Here is a 19,182-nt window from a genome sequence, read left to right on the forward strand (position 1 = left end):
TTCCCCTGGTTACGGTTTGCTTTTTAATTTTGGTGTCCTTTTTTGGGTTGGAATTTTAAACCTTTGTGCTTTAGTGTATGAGAGTGTTCACCCATCACTATTAAGCATAAGGAGTCCGCCGTCATTGACATTGGGTAAGTTGTGTTGTTTGTGGTCCGTGTTGTTGTGGTTCACTGGTTTACACTGGTGGACTTTTCTATCTTCGTGTGCGGGGAGGACCGAACTCCTCCTGTGGTGGTAAGAGCTCAAGATGTGGAGACCCTTGGTCCACCCAGGCCTAGCCAGAGGGGCCCCTTCCCAGCGGGAGGCCTCAGCAGGTGGCATCCACTCTCCCGGGAATCCGCCCCCTCGTTAGACAATTGACACAGGTGAGACAGCTGAGGCTCAGCAGAAAGCTAGGAGAGCGGGGTAAGCCTACAGCAGAAGCAAAAACTGCAGCTGGGACGAGCTGGTGCCGCGGTGACAGGCAGGCGGGCGGGGCGAGGGTCCGGTCGGAGAGCTGGAGCCCCGCCCCAGCCCCGCCTCCGCCTCCCGGCCCCGCCCCGGCCCCGCCTCCGCCTCCGGGCCGCGTTTTCTGTGCTGACCTCTCCGCCCAGCCCGGCTTAGTCCAGAGCCCGCGCAGCGCTGATTTCATTGGCTGCCTCGCCGTCCCCGCCCCCAGGAGACCTGCTGATTTTCGTAGCCAATCAGCAGGCGCGGCGGCGGCGCCGGCGACGAGTCTCGACGGATCCCAGGCGCTGAGGTACCGGGGCTGGCAGGAGGGGCCGCGGTCCCGGGAGGGGGACCGCGCGGGCCCTCAGCGGCGCCGCGGCTGAGGGGGTGGGTCACCCTCCTGCCTCGGGGGCGAGCCACCCACCTGCCTCCGGAGGGGCGCCGACCGCCACCGTCCGGGGCTGACCGGAGGTTGTTGGGGTTGAGGGCAGAGGTCGGAGGTCGTGCCTTTGTGGAATGTTGGGGTCCCGCTGGGCTAAGCGTAGGAGCGGGCCGCGCCCCGTTTTCTTTTTGTCAGCACCTGTGTGGGGCTTCCCTCCTTGCACGGAAAGGGGTCTGAGGGAAACTGAGGCCTGAGAGCCGCCGGGGCCTCTCGCAGGCCCTGCGCTCTGACGGGGAGGCCCGCGGCCCTCTGGCCCGCGAGGACGGGCCGCCTCCTCCCTCCCTCCTCCGGGCCGGCGGGTCTGTGGGGTGCGGGCGGGAGGGGGTGGGCGGCACGGTCGCGCGGGGGCCACTGGCTGTCCCCGAAGGCGCCGCTCCCCTGGGCTCCGAACCCCACGCCAGCTCTTCTGAAGCTGTCCTACCACCGTGTTTGAGATTTCCTTTCTGGAACCTCCCTCGGACAGTTCTGAGAGGGGAAACAGGGGAGTGTGGCTTTTGCACTTGGCTGGAGGTGAAAATAGAAACCAGGCGTGGGATGTAATAAAGGCAAAGGGACCTGTGAGAAACTGGACGAATTTCTTAGTTCGACAAGAATTTTCTGCCCATCTTGGCCCACATACTATGTAATTCACGCTTTCGGTATTGGAAATCAGAGTATTTTCTTCTCCTAGTTCTCATAAGCAAGTGCCTTAGTCTTGACCTTCTTGGCGAGGATACTTTGGAATGTGTAAAGTATTGAACAAGAATTGTTTTGTACAGAAGTTCCAAGCCCTTCCCTCTCATTGCAAGGATCCCAGCAGCTTCTTTACCTCCAGACCAAAAAGAGAAGTCGTTTCTTTATCTGTTTGGGTTTCGGGGAGACAGCAGCTATGGATGAGGAATAAGGGGGGAAGGAGGGATTCTTGCATTTTCTATGCAAAAAGGATGCAATTAGGGAAAAATTGCTATTTTTATATGCCTGTCTCTCCCCCCATCTCAGCTAGCGTAGAACACATTCTTTTTTGTACTGATGGTGTCTGTTGAGTAGTTCCAATAATCAGGGAAAGGAATAATCTCTAACATCAAGACACTTCTCTTTAATGTAGCCACAGAGGAATCCATGTGCCTTATGTGGAATTAACCATGGGGTTTGGTTTTCAGTTAAGAAAATGAGGCAGAAGGAAGTGTTAACCAAGACCTTCCAAGGCCCAGCCATTGTCTGTAGGACTCCGACCAGCCACGTTTACATGTTTGAGAATGGTGGTGGGGACTCAGGGGACTCCTCTGAGGAAGAGTCCCACCGCGTGGCTCTGCGGCCCCGGGGCAAGGAGCGCCAGAAGAAGGGTGCCCACCACCCTCACCAGCCAGGAGCAGGGGACGTGGTGCTGCTGCAGCGGGAGCTGGTCCAGGAGGACAGCCTCAACAAGCTCGCTCTTCAGTATGGCTGCAAAGTAAGAAAACCCACGGGTGAAGGTTCTGCTTGTCCCTTGGCTCCTGTGTATTTAGCGGAACAGAGCAACTCACTGAAGGGTGGGGGCCCTTGCTGCTCCTTCCTGACCCCCCAGAGGTGGTCTTGTACTGCTCTTGTAGCAGTAAAGAACTCCCCCATCTAGCCAGAGATGGAAGGCAGGTGGGAATACTTTCAGTTCTGAACCTTGGGATCATGAAAAGTGAGAGCTAGGAATCTCAGGTGTTGGGGCAGTTCCCTTTCTGCAGAGTACTTCTCTCTCTGTCCCTCCAAACTGAATTTCAGAAACCTTTTTTTTTTTTAATTTTTATTTTTTAAGTAGGCTCCACGCCCAGTATGGAGACGAGTGGGGGGCTTGAACTTGCAATCCTGAGATCAAGACCTGGGCTGAGATCAAGAGTCATATGCTCAGCTGATTGAGCCACCCAGGCGTCCCCCTCCACCCCCCCCAACTTTTTTTTCTTTCAAGCACATTTTATTTAAGACCTACTAGGGCCAAAGATGCCAGACAGAATTTATCCAAGGTTTGTTTGATAGGTTTGCTTTTTTGGCTACTTCTTTTTTTCTGACCCTTTCTTGCTTGTTATAGCTTACTTGGTCGAGTTTTACGTTCTCTCCTTTAGAACTGCATGATCTAGCCTCTGTATGCTGTGTATCTATATAACCCTGTTTCTCTTTTAATTATGTTTTTAGCATTCAGAGTGATTAACATGGCAAAGTAAGTAGGAAAGTATTTATAGAATTGCTGCATTTTCTCCTAGATTGAAACTATTTATTTCATTTTGCTAATAACACTGTTACAACTTTCTGTGGCCTCCCCTAAGGCTGTCTAACCAATTTGAGAAATCTTTTCCTCCTTAGTTTCTTGTCTTTTATCTAACAAGGTTCAAATGGTTAAACACATTGTATAGGATGTTGTGGTATTTCCCGGAGGAAATAAACAGGCTGGTCTCTAGGGACACAGTGGTCTTTCAGTTGTACTGAGATTTATATTTGAGTCTAATCAGCTTCTGTAGGCATACTGTGTGGTTTATAGAACATGGGCTGAAAATGAATCCAACCCTACGCTGAGTGGATTCAGTGGACTTCTTGGAATACTGATGATATATATAATGCCTCTGATGAGTAATCAGTTTTCCAATTTAAAGTAAATATAAATTTAGTGTTAATTAAGGGCAAAGACAAACAGGTCTCAAGCACCTTATGCTTTAGTTTCAAGACATGATACATTAAAAATGTCTGCCACCCCAATTCAGTTAGGTGTTAAAAAGAATTGCTCAATAAGTGAAATAATGGAGAAGATTGATTTGAATAAGGTGCTATCTAAAGGTCTATTGGCTGTATTTGTACTCAAAGCGGGCTTATGAATAAGTTAAAATCTTGAAGTCCATCTCTGATGTTTTCAGTAAGTTCCAAACATTAGCTTGAGGGAGGGTTTATCTTTGACTTACATTCTTACATACACCCCTCCCTTAAGATTTGATTGTGGAAGGAGTTTGTCATCAACTTTGTTACTTTGTAAAACTCATAGTGCTGTTCCTTTCTCCTCCGGTCCTAAAATGGGAACAGAAGATTTCAGTCCATACTTTCCAACTTGCTCATGATTCCGTACGTTTCTCATTCTCCTAAGTGTTGTGAAATCCTCAAAGTGTATTACCCCTAGATCACTTTTATTTAAAAAAATAAGTTTATATGCCATACAGTACTTCTGGGCAAGAAAACATGGTAGAATCATGAGAACATACCTCTTAAAGCGTTATTACAGTTAAAGTAGGTTCTCGGTGTCTGTCAACCTGGCTGAGGCTTTGTGTTTGGGGATCGCTAAGGTAATCAGCTACTCAGTTGGGTTCTGATGTGGGAGGGAAGTCAGCCAGACGGGGGCACTGTTGCCTCAAACGTTAAAAGAAGTAGAAAGGAAGGGCTATAGCTTTTTAAGTTGCCACGGTTGGGTTTCACCTAAAAGCGTTTTGTTGCGGTCAATGGCTCTTTTCCAAAATTGATCTTACGTTATTCAAACTTGTAAATCTATATGGAAATGTGACGATTGAGCTATATATTCAGGCTGAGTTAAAGCCCCAAAACGCAGTTATTCAGCCTAAACTAATTTTGTGCATAAGGGCAGTTTTCCAATATTCATCGGATTCTTAAGCGGGGTAGGCTTGGATCCTCTTCCAGAAAGAGCTACCTTTTGGATATCCGTTCTAAGGAGTTTACATATTTTGTGATGTTTGTCTTCATGGCTTCCCTAGGTTGCAGATATCAAGAAAGTCAACAACTTCATCAGAGAACAAGACTTATATGCTTTGAAATCTATTAAGATTCCAGTGAAAAATCATGGGATCCTAACAGAGACCCGCAAAGAACTCAGACCCCTTCTGAGCCCATCCTCAGAGACTAGAGTGACCTTCGAGGAGCAGCCAGACCCAGACAGAGCAGCTGTAGGTACCGATGCCTTGTCCAGCCCACTGACGGATTTCTTTAAGGGCATTGACCAGAATATTGAGCGCGCAGTGCAGTCAGAAATCTTTTTAAATGAAAGTTACTGTGTAGAGACCTCCAATCAGCCGCTGCTCCCGGCTTCTCCGAAGACAACGACAAATGGTGCAGACTGTGGAATTCAGTGGTGGAATGCCGTTTTTATCATGCTACTAATTGGTATTGTTTTACCAGTGTTTTATTTGGTCTATTTTAAAATACAAGCTACTGGCGAGATCCCCAGTAGCTTGAACACAACTGCTGTCCCCAATGGCTCGATGACCGTGAGTGCAGTTCCAGGGCAAGTCCCCAAATTAGCAGTTCCAGTGCCAACCGTCCCCTCTTCAGACAGCCAGTTCAGTCCAACCCCCCGGGCAGGGAACTAGCTCTTGTTGTTTCTAAAGAATCAGGTCAGTGTTAGCATTTGGCCTCCTAATGTGCGTCACCTGACATGGGCCATATCTTAGGGTGCTGCCTTTCCTTTTCTATGACATACGGACATGTCTCAAAAGCCACCATTGTGTTCTCCAGAACACTCACCCTGGGGAATAGGCTCACCTAATCCAAGGCTGTGGGAGCCAAAACACCAGCACCCTCAGCTCCCTGCCTCGAGAAGGTACAGCAAGAGAGACATTTGCATGTGATCATGCTCTTTCTTGAAGGTATATAGTGGACTGGCACTGCGTGGGCCCCCAGGTTGGAGGTGTTCAGAAGTTGAGGAGCGGCATTGGACCTTCAACGTGGGAGCTTCTGGGGTCCACTTTGGTCACTTGGCTGTTTGCAGTGTCCCCTGCCTGCTGGGAAGAGATGACTGGCTGTGACACATGGTGTTCTTTGTCTCCCTGGCAAAGGTGCTGTCCAGTAGGGGTGAACATCACCCTGTTTTGGAGTATGACAGATTATAACAATCCCTATTTCATATTTGTCCCACCAGTTAGCCCTTTTGAGGCAGTGTCACTTCTAGAATCGAAAAAGCCCTGAATCCAAATTGCTCTAATATTGAGTAAATAGCAGTTCTGTTCCTTGTACTTCTAGAACTACTTAGTGATACACAGGCCTGTTTTCAGCTGCTGCATGGTGTGGCCAGCACTTCCTGCCAGACCACTTGGAGGCTTTTGTTCAGTTTCACCTGAGGTGCATCCCCACTGCAGTGGCTAACCAGATTGCCCAAGTTAGCATTCTTGGAAAGAATTCTTGCTGGCCAGTGTCTGGAGCTGAGTATGTGCAGAGAGAAAGATGAGTGCCTGTCACTGAGGTCCCAACATGTAACACTTCTAAGGCTGAAGAGGCACCAGTCCGGATTTGCTGAGAGCAGCAGCCCCTGGGTGTACCTGGAAGGGAGGTACAGGGAGAATGGATGTGCTTCCTGCTGCTTCCCTGACTCTGATCTTGGGAAGTCTGGAGCCATTGCCCCAGAATGGGGCTCAGTGTTTTTCTTTGGGTAAATACACTTTGTATGGTGTAGCTCATGATGTTAAAAGACCAAACCACTTAATGGAGGGCCTAGGAAGTGACCCTTGCCGTGAAGGCCATAAAAAGAGGGGTCAGGCTGCCATCTGCCTGAGGTTTTTCCCATCTCCTACACAGCAGCAGTCATGCTAGAGGCTCAAGGAAGGCATGGGTCAGCCTCTAAGGCTTTGCAGGTAAAGCAGGGGTTCACGAGGTGAGGGTGAAAGCCTGTTTGGCTGGAGCCCATCTCAGTCCTACAGAGGAGTGGAAATGGGCTTATGTGGCTGGTGGTTCAGACTCAGAGAAGTCTGCCCCACCAGGGAGGAAAACAGACTGCACAAATGCTGAGCTTTGAGCATGGTTTATGTCATTGGACAATCGGGCCTAGAGATGAATTGAGAAGATTTCGTCATGTAAGAGGAAGGGAGTGTGGCAGAAGAGTACTTGAATGGGCTTCTCGTTTTTCTTCTCTCAGCTATGTGGAGAACGATTTGCCCAGAGTTCAATTAGTAAATTCAGAGTATCTTCAAAAGTAAATCTTCTCTTCAAAACCAACGTGGTCTTCAGGATAAAATAAACTTGTGAATCTTTGCTACAGGAAACATTTTGATCGTGTAAATGCTTTTCCAGCCAAATGTTTGTGCTCTCTGTGCCCCTGGAGGCCACAGGTTTCTCTAACATATCACCATCAACTTCACCAGGCAGAGCCCAGAGTCCCACAGGAAAATGGCTTCTGCCAGACAAAGAATAAATATCTGTATCCTTTAGTTTTTAAAAATGGAATAAAATAATTTCTTCTGTGAAGGAAAATTGATTCTTCTTTTTTTTTTTTTTTATTGGGGAGGGGGGTAATTCAGAATTAAAAGATGTGCGACAATGTTGGAGAACACAGAGGTGCCCATGTCCAGGGGGTGAGGCCTGCCTGGGCTTGTGCTCAAGGTCACCAGAACAGGTGAAGAACAGAAGTGATAAACCAGCACAGTCTCACTGATTGGTCTGTACAACATGCTTTAAAGTGGTTTCATTAAGTATACATAAGAGATACCATGAAACTCATTTTCTACACATTTTACTACATTTTTAGTGTCTTAGGAGGTAATGTTTTAAAGAAGTAATTAGATTTGATAGGTAGTGTTCAATCCTTTTGATTGAACTATAGTGCCCAACACTGTGAACACCTAAGGTATCTATGTTGTCAGGCAAACGATGCTCCCATTTTACCCTGGGGTGACAAGGCTGCAGAGACTAAGCAGAAGTCTCAGGGTTACCCAGAGCAGGACTGTCCAGCCAAGGCCATGCCACAGTCCTTCCTTGGGAAGGTAGTTTTATTTTTTATTTTATTTTTTTTTTTAAGATTTTATTTATTTACTTGACAGAGAAACAGCCAGCCAGCAAGAGAGGGAACACAAGCAGGGGGAGTATGAGAGGAAGAAGCAGGCTCCCAGTGGAGGAGCCTGATGTGGGGCTCGATCCCAGGGCTCTGGGATCACGCCCTGAGCCGAAGGCATACACTTAACGACTGAGCCACCCAGGGGCCCCGGGAAGGTAGTTCTTTAAACTGCCTGTGTTAATACTGAAGTCTTCCTGGGGTTGAGGAAGAATGATAAAGGTTCTTTTTTCTCTACATCCGCACCAGCATTTGTGGTCTCTTGTCTTTTTGATGATAGCCATTCTAACAGACATGAGGGGATATCTCACTGATTTAGATTTGCATTTCCCTAATGATTAGTGATGTTGAGCACCTTTTCATGTACCTGTTGGCCATTCGTATGACTTATTTGGGAAAATGTTTATTCAGGTGCTTTGCCCATTTTTAAATTGGGCAATTTAAATTTAAAAATGGGCAAAGCACCTGAAGAAATTACATATATATTTCTTTTTTTATTTTGCTGCCGAGTTGTGTGAGTTCCTTATATATTTGGGCTAGTAACTATTGGCTATATGGTTTGCAAATATTTTTTTCCCATTCCGTAGGTTGTCTTCATTTTGTTGATTGTTTCTTTTGCTATGTAGAAGCTTTTTAGTTTGATATAGTCTCACTTATATATTTTTGCTTCTGTTGCTTATGCTTTGGTGTCATATCTAGAAAAATCATTGCCAAGACCATCGTCAAGGAGTTTACCACCAAGGAGCTTACATTCAAGTCTTTAATCCATTTTGATTTAATTTTTGTGAGTGGAAAAAGATAGGAGTCTGCTTTCATTCTTTTACACATGAATATCCATTTTCTCAGCACCATTTATTGACAAGACTGTCTTTTCTCCATTAAGTATTCTTGGCTCCCTTCTAAATATGACTGTATATGCACCGATGTATTTCTGGGTTCTCACGTTCTATTGGTCTGTATCTGTTTTAATGCCATTACCATACCGTTTTAATTACTATAGGTTTATAATATAGCTTGAAATTGGGAAGTGTGATGCCCCTGCTTTGTACCTCTTTCTCAGGATTCCTTTGGCTATTCAGAGTCTTTTGTGCTTCCATATAAATTTTAGGATTTTTTTTTCTTCTTCTGTAAAATTTGCCATTGGAATCTTGATAGGGATAGCCTTGAATCTATAGATGGCTTTGAGTAATATGGAAATGTAAACAATATTAAATTTTCCAGCCCATGAACTCAGGATACCTTTCCATTTAGTGTCTTGCAGTGTTCAGTGTAGAGTTCTTTCACCTCCTTGGTTAAATTTATTCTTAAGTATTTAATTGTTTTTGAGGTTACTGTAAATGGGATCATTTTCTTTATTTCTTTCCAGATAATTTATTGTTAGTGTATAGACATGCTACTGATTTTATATGTTAATTTTGTATCCTGGAACTTCACTGAATTCATTGATAAGATCTAACAGGTTTTTTTTGATGGAGTCTTTAAGATTTTATATAAATTATGTCATCTACAACTAGAGACAATTATACTTATTTTTTTTTTCAATTTCCTGCTTTTATTTTTTTCTTGCCTGATCACTCTGGCTAGGGCTTCCAGTACTATGTTGAATAAGAGCAGTGAGAGTAAGCACCCTTATTTTGTTCCTGATCTTAGAGAAAAAGCTTTCACCCCTTCATCATTAGGCATAATGTTAGCTGTGGACTTGTCATATATGGTCTTTATTATGTTGAGGTACATTCCTTCTACACCTAACTTGTTGTTACAAGTTTTTATAATGAACAGATGTTGAATTTTTTCAGATGTTTTTTTCTCCCTCTATTGAGAGGATCATATCATTTTTGTCCTTCATCTTGTTAGTAAGGTATATCACATTGATTTCATATGTTGAACCACATTCCATCCCCCTTGGTCATAGTGAGTGATCTCTGTAATGTGCTGCTGAATTTGGTTTCCTGGTATTTTATCGAGAATTTTTGCACCTACATTCATGGGGATATTGGTTTATAGTGTCCTTTTTGGCTTTAGTATCAAGTAGTACCTGATACTTTCTGCCTTTGGTATTAGGCCTCATAAAATAAGCTCGTAAATGCTCCCTTCCCCCCCTTTTTTTAAAGTTTGAAAAGTATTGGCATTAATTCTTCTTTAAATGTTTGATAAAAGTCAGTGTGAAGCCATCTGGTCCTGGGTTTTTCTTTTTTGGCAGATTTTTGGCTACTGATTCAGTCTCTTTACTAGTAATTGATCTGTTCTGATTTTCTGTTTCTTCCTGATTCAGTCTTGATAGATTATATATTTTTAAAAATTTTCTATTTATTCTAGGTTGTCCAGTTTGTTGGTGAATAGTTGTTCATAGTAGTCTACTATGTTCCTTTGTATATTTGTAATATCAGTTGTGATGTCTCCTTTTTCTTTTATAATTTTGTTGACTTGAGTCCTCTCTCTTCTTTCCTTGCTTAATCCAGCTAAAGGTTTGTCAGTTTTGTTTATCTTTTCAAAGAACCAGCTGTTAGTTTTATTAATCTTTTCTATTGTTTTCCTATTCTCTATTTCATTTATCTGCTTTACTTCTTTCTGCTAACATTGGGTTTACTTTGTTCTTCTTTTTCTAGTTTCTTAAAATGTTAGATTGTTTATTTAAGATCTTTCCTGTTTCTTAATGTAGGTGCTTGTTGCTATGAATTTTCTTCTTATAACTGCTTTTTGCATGTATTCCATAAGTTTTGGTGTGTTGTGTTATCATTTTAGTTTGTCAAAGGATAGTTTTTTTTATTCTCCCCTTTAATTTCCTCTTTGATCCATTTGTTGTTAGGAGAGTGGTGTTTACCATTTATCCATGAATTTTCCAGTTTTCTTCCTGTTACTGATTTCCAGTTTCATACCATTGTGTTCAGTCTTAATCTTGAATTTGCTTAGACTTGTTTTGTGGCTTAATGTATGGTCTGTCCTAGAAAATGTTTCATTGGCGCTTGACAAGGATGTGTATTCTGCTGTTGTAGGATAATAATGTTCTGTATATATCTGTTAGGTCCATTTGATCTATAGTGTTGTTCAGATCCACTGCTATTTTTTTTTATTGGTTCTCTGGATGATCTATCCATTGTTGAAAGTGAGGTATTAAAGTCTACAACAATTATTGTATTGCTGTTTATTTCTCCTTTTATTGTCTGTTTTTGCTTTATATATTTAGGTGCTCCAATATTGAATGCATAAATATTTACATTTTATATCTTTCTGGTGGATTGACCGCTTTATCACTATGTAATGACCTTCATGTCTCTTACCATTTTTAGTTTAAAGTCTATTTTGTTTGGTGTAAGTACAGCTCCTGTTTTGTTGTTTTTGTTTGGTTACTATTTGCTTGAAATATCTTTTTCTATCTCTTTACTCACAGTCTGTGTGTCTTTGAGGTTGAAGTGAGTCTCTGGTAGGTAGCATATCATTGGGTCTTGTGGTTTTTCTTTCTTTTTTTTTTTAAAATCTAGTCAGCTATTTTATGTCTTTTGACTGAAGAATTTAATCCATTTATGTTTAAAGTAATTATTGATAGGTAAGGACTTACCATTGCCATTTCATTAATTGTTTTCTGGCTGTTTTGTAGATCCATTTTTCCTTGTTTCTTATCCTACTGTCTTGTTTTGTATTTTGGTGTCTTGGTATCAATATGCTTTGAATTCTTTATCGTGTGTTTTGTTTTGTTTCGTTTCATTTTGTAATAATTACAGGTTTTCCCTTTGTGGTTACCATGAGACTTACATAAAATATCTTAGAATTATGACACCTTATTTTAAACTGATAACAACTTCTATAACATTCCAAAACTATGCTTTTACTTCTACTTTCCCTTCCATTTTAGGTTATTGATGATAAAGTTTATATGTTTTTTATATTGTGAAACCAATAACATTATTGTAATTATGGTTGTTTTTACTACCATTTTTTATCTTTTAAATTAGAGCTTTATCTTTTAAATTTGAATTATGCATCACAATTACTGTTTTACGGATCTAATTTTGACTACTTTTTTACTACTACCAGATAGTTTTATGTTACTTTCTTATATGACGTTAATCTGCATCCTTTTAATTCCACTAAAGAACTCCCTTTAACATTTCTTGGAAGGCAAGTTTGGTGGTGATGAACTCCCTCGGCTTTTGTTTGTTTAGGAAAGTATACCTCTCCTTCATTTCTGAAGGACAACTTGCTGAGTATAGAATTCTTGGCTGACAGGTTTTTTTTTCTTTCAATATCGTGACTATATCATCCCTGGCCTGAAATGTTTCTGTTGAGAAATCTGCTGGTAGTTTTATGGGGATTCCCTTGTATGTAACTTCTTTTTTGTTGCCACTTACAAAATTCTTTGTCTTTGACTTTTTTTTTTTTTTTTGATAATCAATGAAAGTTTTTATTTATTTATTTTTTCCTGGTTTTACATGTTTTTATAATAATATTTTTTATCATATTATGTTAGTCACCATACAGTACATCCCTGGTTTTTGATGTAAAGTTCGATGATTCATTACTTGCGTATTAACACCCAGTGCACATGATGTGTCGTAGTGTAGCCCTATTCAGGTTCAACCTATTTAGAGTCCTTTGGCCTCATGGATCTCTCCAGGTTTGGGCAGTTTTCTCAGCCATTATTGTTTTAAGTATACTTTCTGTCCTTTTCTCTTTCTCTTCTCCTTTTGCAATTCCCATAATACATATATTGTTTGTGTTCCTTGAGTCTTGTAGGCTTTCTTCACTCTTCCTCATTCTTCTTTCTTTTCTTTTCTCTGGATAGTTTCAAATAGCCTGTCTTCTAGATTGTTGATTCATTTGCCTTGTCAAGTCACTTTTGAAGCTCTCTATTAAATTCTTCAGTCATTGTATTTTTCAGCTTTAGGATTTCTTCTTAACAGTTTCTTTTTCTTTGTTGAACTTGTTTTGCTCATTGTTTTCCTAGTTTTGTTTAGTTTCTGTGTATTCTTATAGTTCACTAAACTTCTTTAAGAGGAATTTAAGGGGATTATTTGAATTCTTTGACAGTTTGTAGATTTTGATTTCTTTCAGGTCAGTTATTGGAACTTTATTAGTTTCCTTTGGCAGTGTCACCTGTATCTGATTTTTTGTGATCCTTGATTCCTGACATTGGTGTATGCACATCTGAAAAGTATTCTCCTCTTCCAGACTTTACAGGTTCTAGATTTTACAGGTGGCCAAGCCCTGCAGACTCCTCTGCAGTCACCATGGGGCAAGAGTGGAGGCTTTTAGGGAGGGGCCCACAATGCTGGGGGAGCTGGATGTCCACCCTGGGCTCTCTTTTCCCACTAGAGGAACAGTAGGCTATTGGTGTGGTGCTGGGCCAGCCTGAGTGAGGGGCAATGCAGTCAGTGTGTAGCCACTTCTCTTTCTAATTACCTTCCTAATGTGATCTCTCTTGGTCTCTCTGGTGCTTCCACCTCACCTCCATATTCTAGGATTCTCTCAGTGGTGTCTTTTCATGAATAATTGTTATTGTTCTTGTGGGGGGGGGGCTAAAGTCAGAAATGATTTATATTGTCATCTTGGTGATGTCATTCCTCTAATATTATTTTTCATCAGGTCTAACTACTTAGTTTATATTTGGGTTGTCCAACATAGTTTTTAAAAATTTTTATTGTAAAATATACATAACATAAATACCATTTTTAAGTGTACAGTTCCATGTTATTAAGTACATTCAGTCTTGTGCAACCATCACCACTATTCATTTCCAGAACTTTCAGCTTCCCAGACAGAAACTCTTTATTTATTAAAGACTAACTCTCTTTCTCCCCTTCACCCAGCTCTGGGTAGACCTTCTCTCTCTCTGAATTTGTCTACTCTAGTAGTCAGTTGTAAGTGGAATCATATACGCGTATTTGTCCTTTTTTGTGTGTCTAGATTTCATCCATGTTGTAGCATGTGTCAGAATTTCACTTATTTTGTTTATCCATTTAGCCATTGGTGGATACTTGGATTGCTTCCATTAACATAGTTTTAAAGGGATCCATTTATATAGATTTTCAGTGTTCTCTTCTGCCCTTGATCAGAGAGCCAGAAATCTCATATTTGATTATTGTTTTTGGTAGAAAAAAATTTAATTGCCAACAATTGCTACCTTTTTCCTTTCTCCCTTTTTATCAAAGTAAAGTCACTCACTGACTCATTTGTTCGTTCATTCATTCATTGATTCATTCAGTAGACTCTATGTTGACTATATGCCTGGCCCTTTAGGGGATAGAGCTATGGGTAGGACAGTGTCCCATCCCTGGTAGAGTTTACATTCCCAAAGTACAGTAAACAGTAGACAATAAAACACAACCATTTCAGGGTGAAAAGTGCTATGAAGACGGCATCAGGGAATTTTTGTAGAATATACATGTATAGGGGGAGTATACATGGAGGAGGGGGAGTGTACTTTGGAGTTCCGAGGAGGTGATATTTGAACTGCATCTACGTGCAGAATCCTGAAAGATCTCACCAAATAGTCTGTATTTCCTTTCAATTGCACTCTGAAGCCTTTGGGGAAAAAGAATGAATTTCAGTTTTCAGTAGACAAAAAACTATATCTGCAGGGAATACTTAAAAGACACAAGGTAGGTGGAAAGCCAGTCAGATGTACATTATCCATAACTACTTGAGGAAAGAGGAAAAAGGAAGAAAGTCTCAGTGTTATTGCTTAAAACATTGCCTGGCACAGAAGGGTGTTGTCCAGAGTTCTGAGCACAGGCCGCTGTAGCTGCTGTGAGGTGGTTTGGAAGCCTGGGCCTCACCTGATCCAGAGACTGATAATCAGCACTGGAAGCCATTTGTGAGAGAGCAGACAAAGGGGCAGATTTCTGTATAGGGTGATGCTGGACTTTCAGCTTCCCGGCCAGTCGGCTGGTGTCAAAATGCTGCTGCAGAGTAGTGCGGTGTTTGCAGCTTGGATTAGGGATGGGTTTTTTTTGTCGTTGTTGTTTTTTAAGATTTTATTTATGAGAGAGAGAGAGCGAGCACGAGCAGGGGGAGGGGCAGAGGGAGAGGGAGAAGCAGGCTCCCGGCTGAGCAGGGAGCCTGATGTGGGGCTTGATCCCAGCACCCTGGGATCATGACCTGAGCCAGAGTGAGCCACTTAACTGACTGAGCCACCCAGGCACCCCTCATGTTGCTTTTTAAATGAGCAGAAAACTTTCCCTCTCCTGGCCTGTTTTCTACCATTCCTTGGAAGCTTCTTCCTGACATAAGCCAGGAGCTCTTTGTGGAAATGTTTGTCTTAAAGAGTTACAACCATTTGTATATAAGATGGGGTTTAAAAAGGTTTGCTTTCCTTAGTAGGAGATCAGGGTGTCTGTCCCTGTGTTTTGGCAGGTCTACCTCTTCCCCATACCTGGTGTCCTGGGGGGAGTGTCAGAGAAGGCAATGGGATGACCTCCTAGTGGACTAATGTATCCATTTATTCAAGCAACATATTTGGAGCACTGCATCTGCCGGGCGCTGGCTGGGGTGGCCCTCGGGGGTGACGAAGGTTTGCCTGGAAGATATCACCTGGGAGATGGTCACAGCTCCATGTAAGGCCTAGGCTGCAGTAGAATGAGTGTGGAGGGGAGAAGTGCGAGGAGACATGTCTAAAGTCATTGAATTGAGACAGTAGCCACTTGGGTTGGCAAGGCAGGAGGCTGAGCTTGGCTACAGGAAGGACCCAAACAGATGTGAAGATTTCTCTTTGGGAAAAGATGGGGATGCAGTGCAGAAGAAAAACAATCCTCATTTAATCTGTGGCACTCATTAGATGCTAGATGGTGCTTTAAGAGCTTTATACACCAACTCATTTCACCTTTACAGTGTCCTCGGGAGGGTGGCACTTACCATTCCTGTTTTATTAATGGAAAAACAAAGCTAAGATCATGTAACTTGTAAACTGGGATGCTGGGAGTCCCACCCAGGCTGACTGGCTTTCTTTGCTTGGGGCTTTGCTGCTCTGTGCCTCCCAGGACAGGGTTTTTTAGGAGGAGGCAGAATTGACAGAAGAGAAGAAAGAGAAAAACTGAGAAAATATCTTCGGGTCCACATGATAAGAAGTCAGAGCCACTGCCTTCACCCTAAGGATAACTGTAGACTCAGCATTTACCTGCCTATTTTCTGGGTGTGCCAGTGAGCCAAGCTCCTTGACTATGAGAAATAAACCTCATTTGTGTCAGTAAAGGAGCCTTCCTTAGCCATTTCTCTGAAGTACTTAACACCTTGGGACAAGGTTCCTGCAAACTTATTTCCAGAGAGGAGGGACTGCTGGTTTCACCAGGCCAGGCAGAGACACAGGGGTGGGAGAGGGGATAGGATCCATTTTTGCCTGTTCTCCAGGAGCCACCTGGGTACAGCAGAGCAGCTGAGGAGAGATGGGGCCACCCTCCCTGCCCCCTGCACAGTCAGGCCCCACAGCCCTGGGAAGGACTGGCAGGATGGGGATGTGCAGATCCAACTTGTGCCCTGTGCCCTCTTCCATCCTGCCCTCCATTGTGCAGGAGTCCTGAGGGACTGCTACAGCAGTGCTCTGGGGAGGGGGTCTGATCACAGGGAGACCCTCCCAGATCTTTAGGAAATACTTGTTATTTTAAATCCCATTCGCCACCCTGAGTTAGGAACGTGTGCTACCATTCATTTACTCACAAACCTTTCAGAGCACCGATTATATGCCAGAAGGCTATGTGCAAACAAGACATGGTCCCTGCCCTCAAGGTGCTTCTAATCTAGTGGGAAAGGTAAAATTTATATAAGGGCGGTGATGTGGTAGAACGTGCTGGGCCCCATGAGATGGAAATGGGAAAGATGATACATGGTCGATAAAACAAGGCAAGTTTTTAAGAGAAGGTGGCATTTGAAAGGAGGGGTGGATATCTTTTTGATATCCTGTCTTCATTTCCTTTTGATATATACCCAGGAGTGGGATTGCTGGGTCATATGGTAGTTTTATTTTTAATTTTTGGAGGAACCTCCATGCTGTTTTCCATAGTGACAGAAGCAATTTATGCTCCCACCAACAGCACAAGTGTTCTCTTTTCCTCACACCCTTACTAACACTTGTTACCTCTTTTTGATGAAGGTGAGGTGATACCTCATATTGGTTTGGCTTTAGGTTTTCCCGATGAGTAGTGTTGTTGAACATCTTTTCGTGTGCCTATTTGTCATCCTTATGTCTTCTTTGGGAAAATGTCTATTTAGATCCTCTGCCCATTTTTAAATCGGATGGTTTGTTTTCATACTGTTGAATTGTATGAGTTTTTATGTATTTTGCTGTTAATCCTTATCAGATATGTGGTTTGAAGATATCTCCTCCCATTCATAGAGTGCCTTTTCATTGTATTGTTTTTTTGTTTTTTAGTTTGATGTAGTCCCTCTTGTTGATTTTTGCTTTTGATGTTTGTGCTTTTGGTGTCATATCTAAAAACTCATTGCCAAGACAAATTTTAAGGAGCTTTTCCCCTATGTTTATAGAAGTTTTATAGTTTCAGGTCTTATGTTTAAGTCTTTAATCCATTTTGAGTTAATTTTCGTGAATGGTATAAGATAGAGGTGCAATGTCATTCTTCTGCATGTGGTCATCCAGTTTTCCCCACACCATTTATTAAAGAGACTACCCTTTCCCCAGTTAGTATTCCTGGCTGCCTTGTCAATATTAGTTGATGCTATATGCAGGGTTTTTGTTTTGTTCTGTTTTGTTTTTTCTGGTCTCTCAATTCTGTTCTGTTGGTCTATATGCCAATTATTCTGATTACTATGGCTTTGTAGTATAGGTTGAAATCAGGAAATGTGGTGCCTCCGGGTTTGTTCTTTCTCAGGATTGCTTTGGCTGTTCAGGGTCTTCTGTGGCTCCATATAGACATTAGGATTGTTTTTTCTATTTCTTTGAAAATGCCATGGGGATTTTGATACTGAGTCTATAGATGGCTTTGGGAGATGGGATCCTTCCCATCCACGAACACAGGTTACTGTTACGTTTCTTGGTGTCTTCTTCAATTTCTTGCACCAAAGTCTTGTGGGTTTTACCGAACAAAACTTTCACCTTCTTGGTTAGATTTATTCATTTCTTTTTCAGATATTTTGTTGTTAATGTGTAGAAACACAACTGTTTTGTGTATGTTTATTTTGTATCCTGCAGCTTTACTGAATTTGTCAATTAGTTCTGGCAGTTTTTTGGTTGTAGGATTTTCTATATATAAGATCATATCATTCATAAGCAAAGACAGTTTCACTTTTCTTATTTGGATGCCATTTATCATCTTTTTCTTAACTGATTGCTCTGGCTAGGAGTGGTGACAGTAGGTATCTCTGTCTTGTTCCTGATCTTAGAGGAAAAGCTTTCAACCTTTCACCATTATGATGTTGGCTGTGGGTTTGTCATAGATGGCCTTTGTTGTGTTGATGTGTCTTCCTCCTGTACTTAATTTGTTGAGGATTTTTTATCATGAAAGGTTGTGGTATTTGTCAGATGCCTTTTCTGCATCTGTTGAGATGATCATATGATTTTTATCTCATTCTATTACTGTGTCTCACATTCATCCACTGATTTGTGTGTGTTGAACCACCTTGCATTCCAGGGATAAATCCCACTTGATGATGGTGAATGATTCTTTTAATGTGCTAATGAATTTGGTTTGCTAATATTTTGCTGAGGATTTTTGCGTCTATATTAATAAGGCATATTTGTTTGTAATTTTCTTGTCTTGTAAGCTCCTTAATCTGTCCTTGGTATCAGGTAATGTTGGCCATGTAAAATTAGTTTGGGAGTGTTTCCCTCTCTTCAATTTTTAGGAATAGTTTGAGAAAGATTGTCATTGACTCTTCTTTAAATATTTAGTAGAATTCCCATCTGGTCTTGTACTTTTCTATGTTGGGAGGTGTGTGTGTGTGTGTGTGTGTGTGTGTGTGTGTGTGTGTGTGTGTGTTGGGAGGTTTTGATTACTGATTCATCTCCTTACTTGATCACTTGTCTGCTCAGATTTTCAAATTCTTCATGTTTCAGTCTTGGAAGGTTGTATGTTTCTAGGAATTTATCCATATCCTATGGATTATCCATTTTGTTGGCATATAATTTTTTATAGTTGTCTCTCATGATCCTTTGTATTCCTGTAGTAGCAGTTGTAATGTCTCCGCTTTCATTTCTGATTTTATTTATCTGAGTCCTCTCTGTTTGAGTCACTCTAGCTAAATCTTTAGTTTCATTGATCTTTTTAATTATTTTTCTTGTCTCTGTTTCATTTATTTCTGCTTTGATCTTTTTATTTTCTTCCTTTTACTAAATTTGGGCTTTGTTCTTTTTCTAGTGCCTTGACTTGTAGAGTGAGGTTGTTTATCTACCTTCTTTCTTGTGTCTTAATGTGGGCATTTGTAAATGATTTTCTATAGCGGTATCCTTTGATTCGCTTCTCATCTTATGTGTATCTGTTGTAGATTTTTGTTTTTATAAACTTAGAAGGACTCTTAGAACTACTTTTGCAGCATCCCATAGCTTTTGCTATGTTATGCTACCATTTTCATTTGTTTCAAGATACTTGATTTTTCTTTCGATTTCGTC

General features: G+C 41.8%; 1 protein-coding gene across 4 annotated transcripts in view; it reads left to right on the plus strand.

Annotated features, from left to right (window-relative positions):
* The window catches only part of LYSMD4 (LysM domain containing 4), an 8,131-nt gene extending 1,081 nt beyond the window's left edge, over positions 1-7,050 (plus strand). The window contains exons 1-3 of one of the 4 annotated variants that reach the window (XM_040642698.1): positions 689-742; positions 2,014-2,303; positions 4,570-7,050. In XM_040642698.1, the coding sequence (XP_040498632.1) occupies positions 2,022-2,303; positions 4,570-5,181 (894 nt within the window). In that variant the 5' untranslated portion in view covers positions 689-742; positions 2,014-2,021 and the 3' untranslated portion in view covers positions 5,182-7,050. The other 3 variants (XM_040642699.1, XM_040642700.1, XM_008687591.2) reach the window with 3 other exon arrangements.
* The last annotated feature ends 12,132 nt before the right edge of the window (positions 7,051-19,182 follow it).

The sequence above is a fragment of the Ursus maritimus genome, unplaced genomic scaffold (genome assembly GCF_017311325.1).
Source record: "Ursus maritimus isolate PB19 unplaced genomic scaffold, ASM1731132v1 scaffold_27, whole genome shotgun sequence".
Lineage (NCBI taxonomy): Eukaryota > Metazoa > Chordata > Mammalia > Carnivora > Ursidae > Ursus > Ursus maritimus.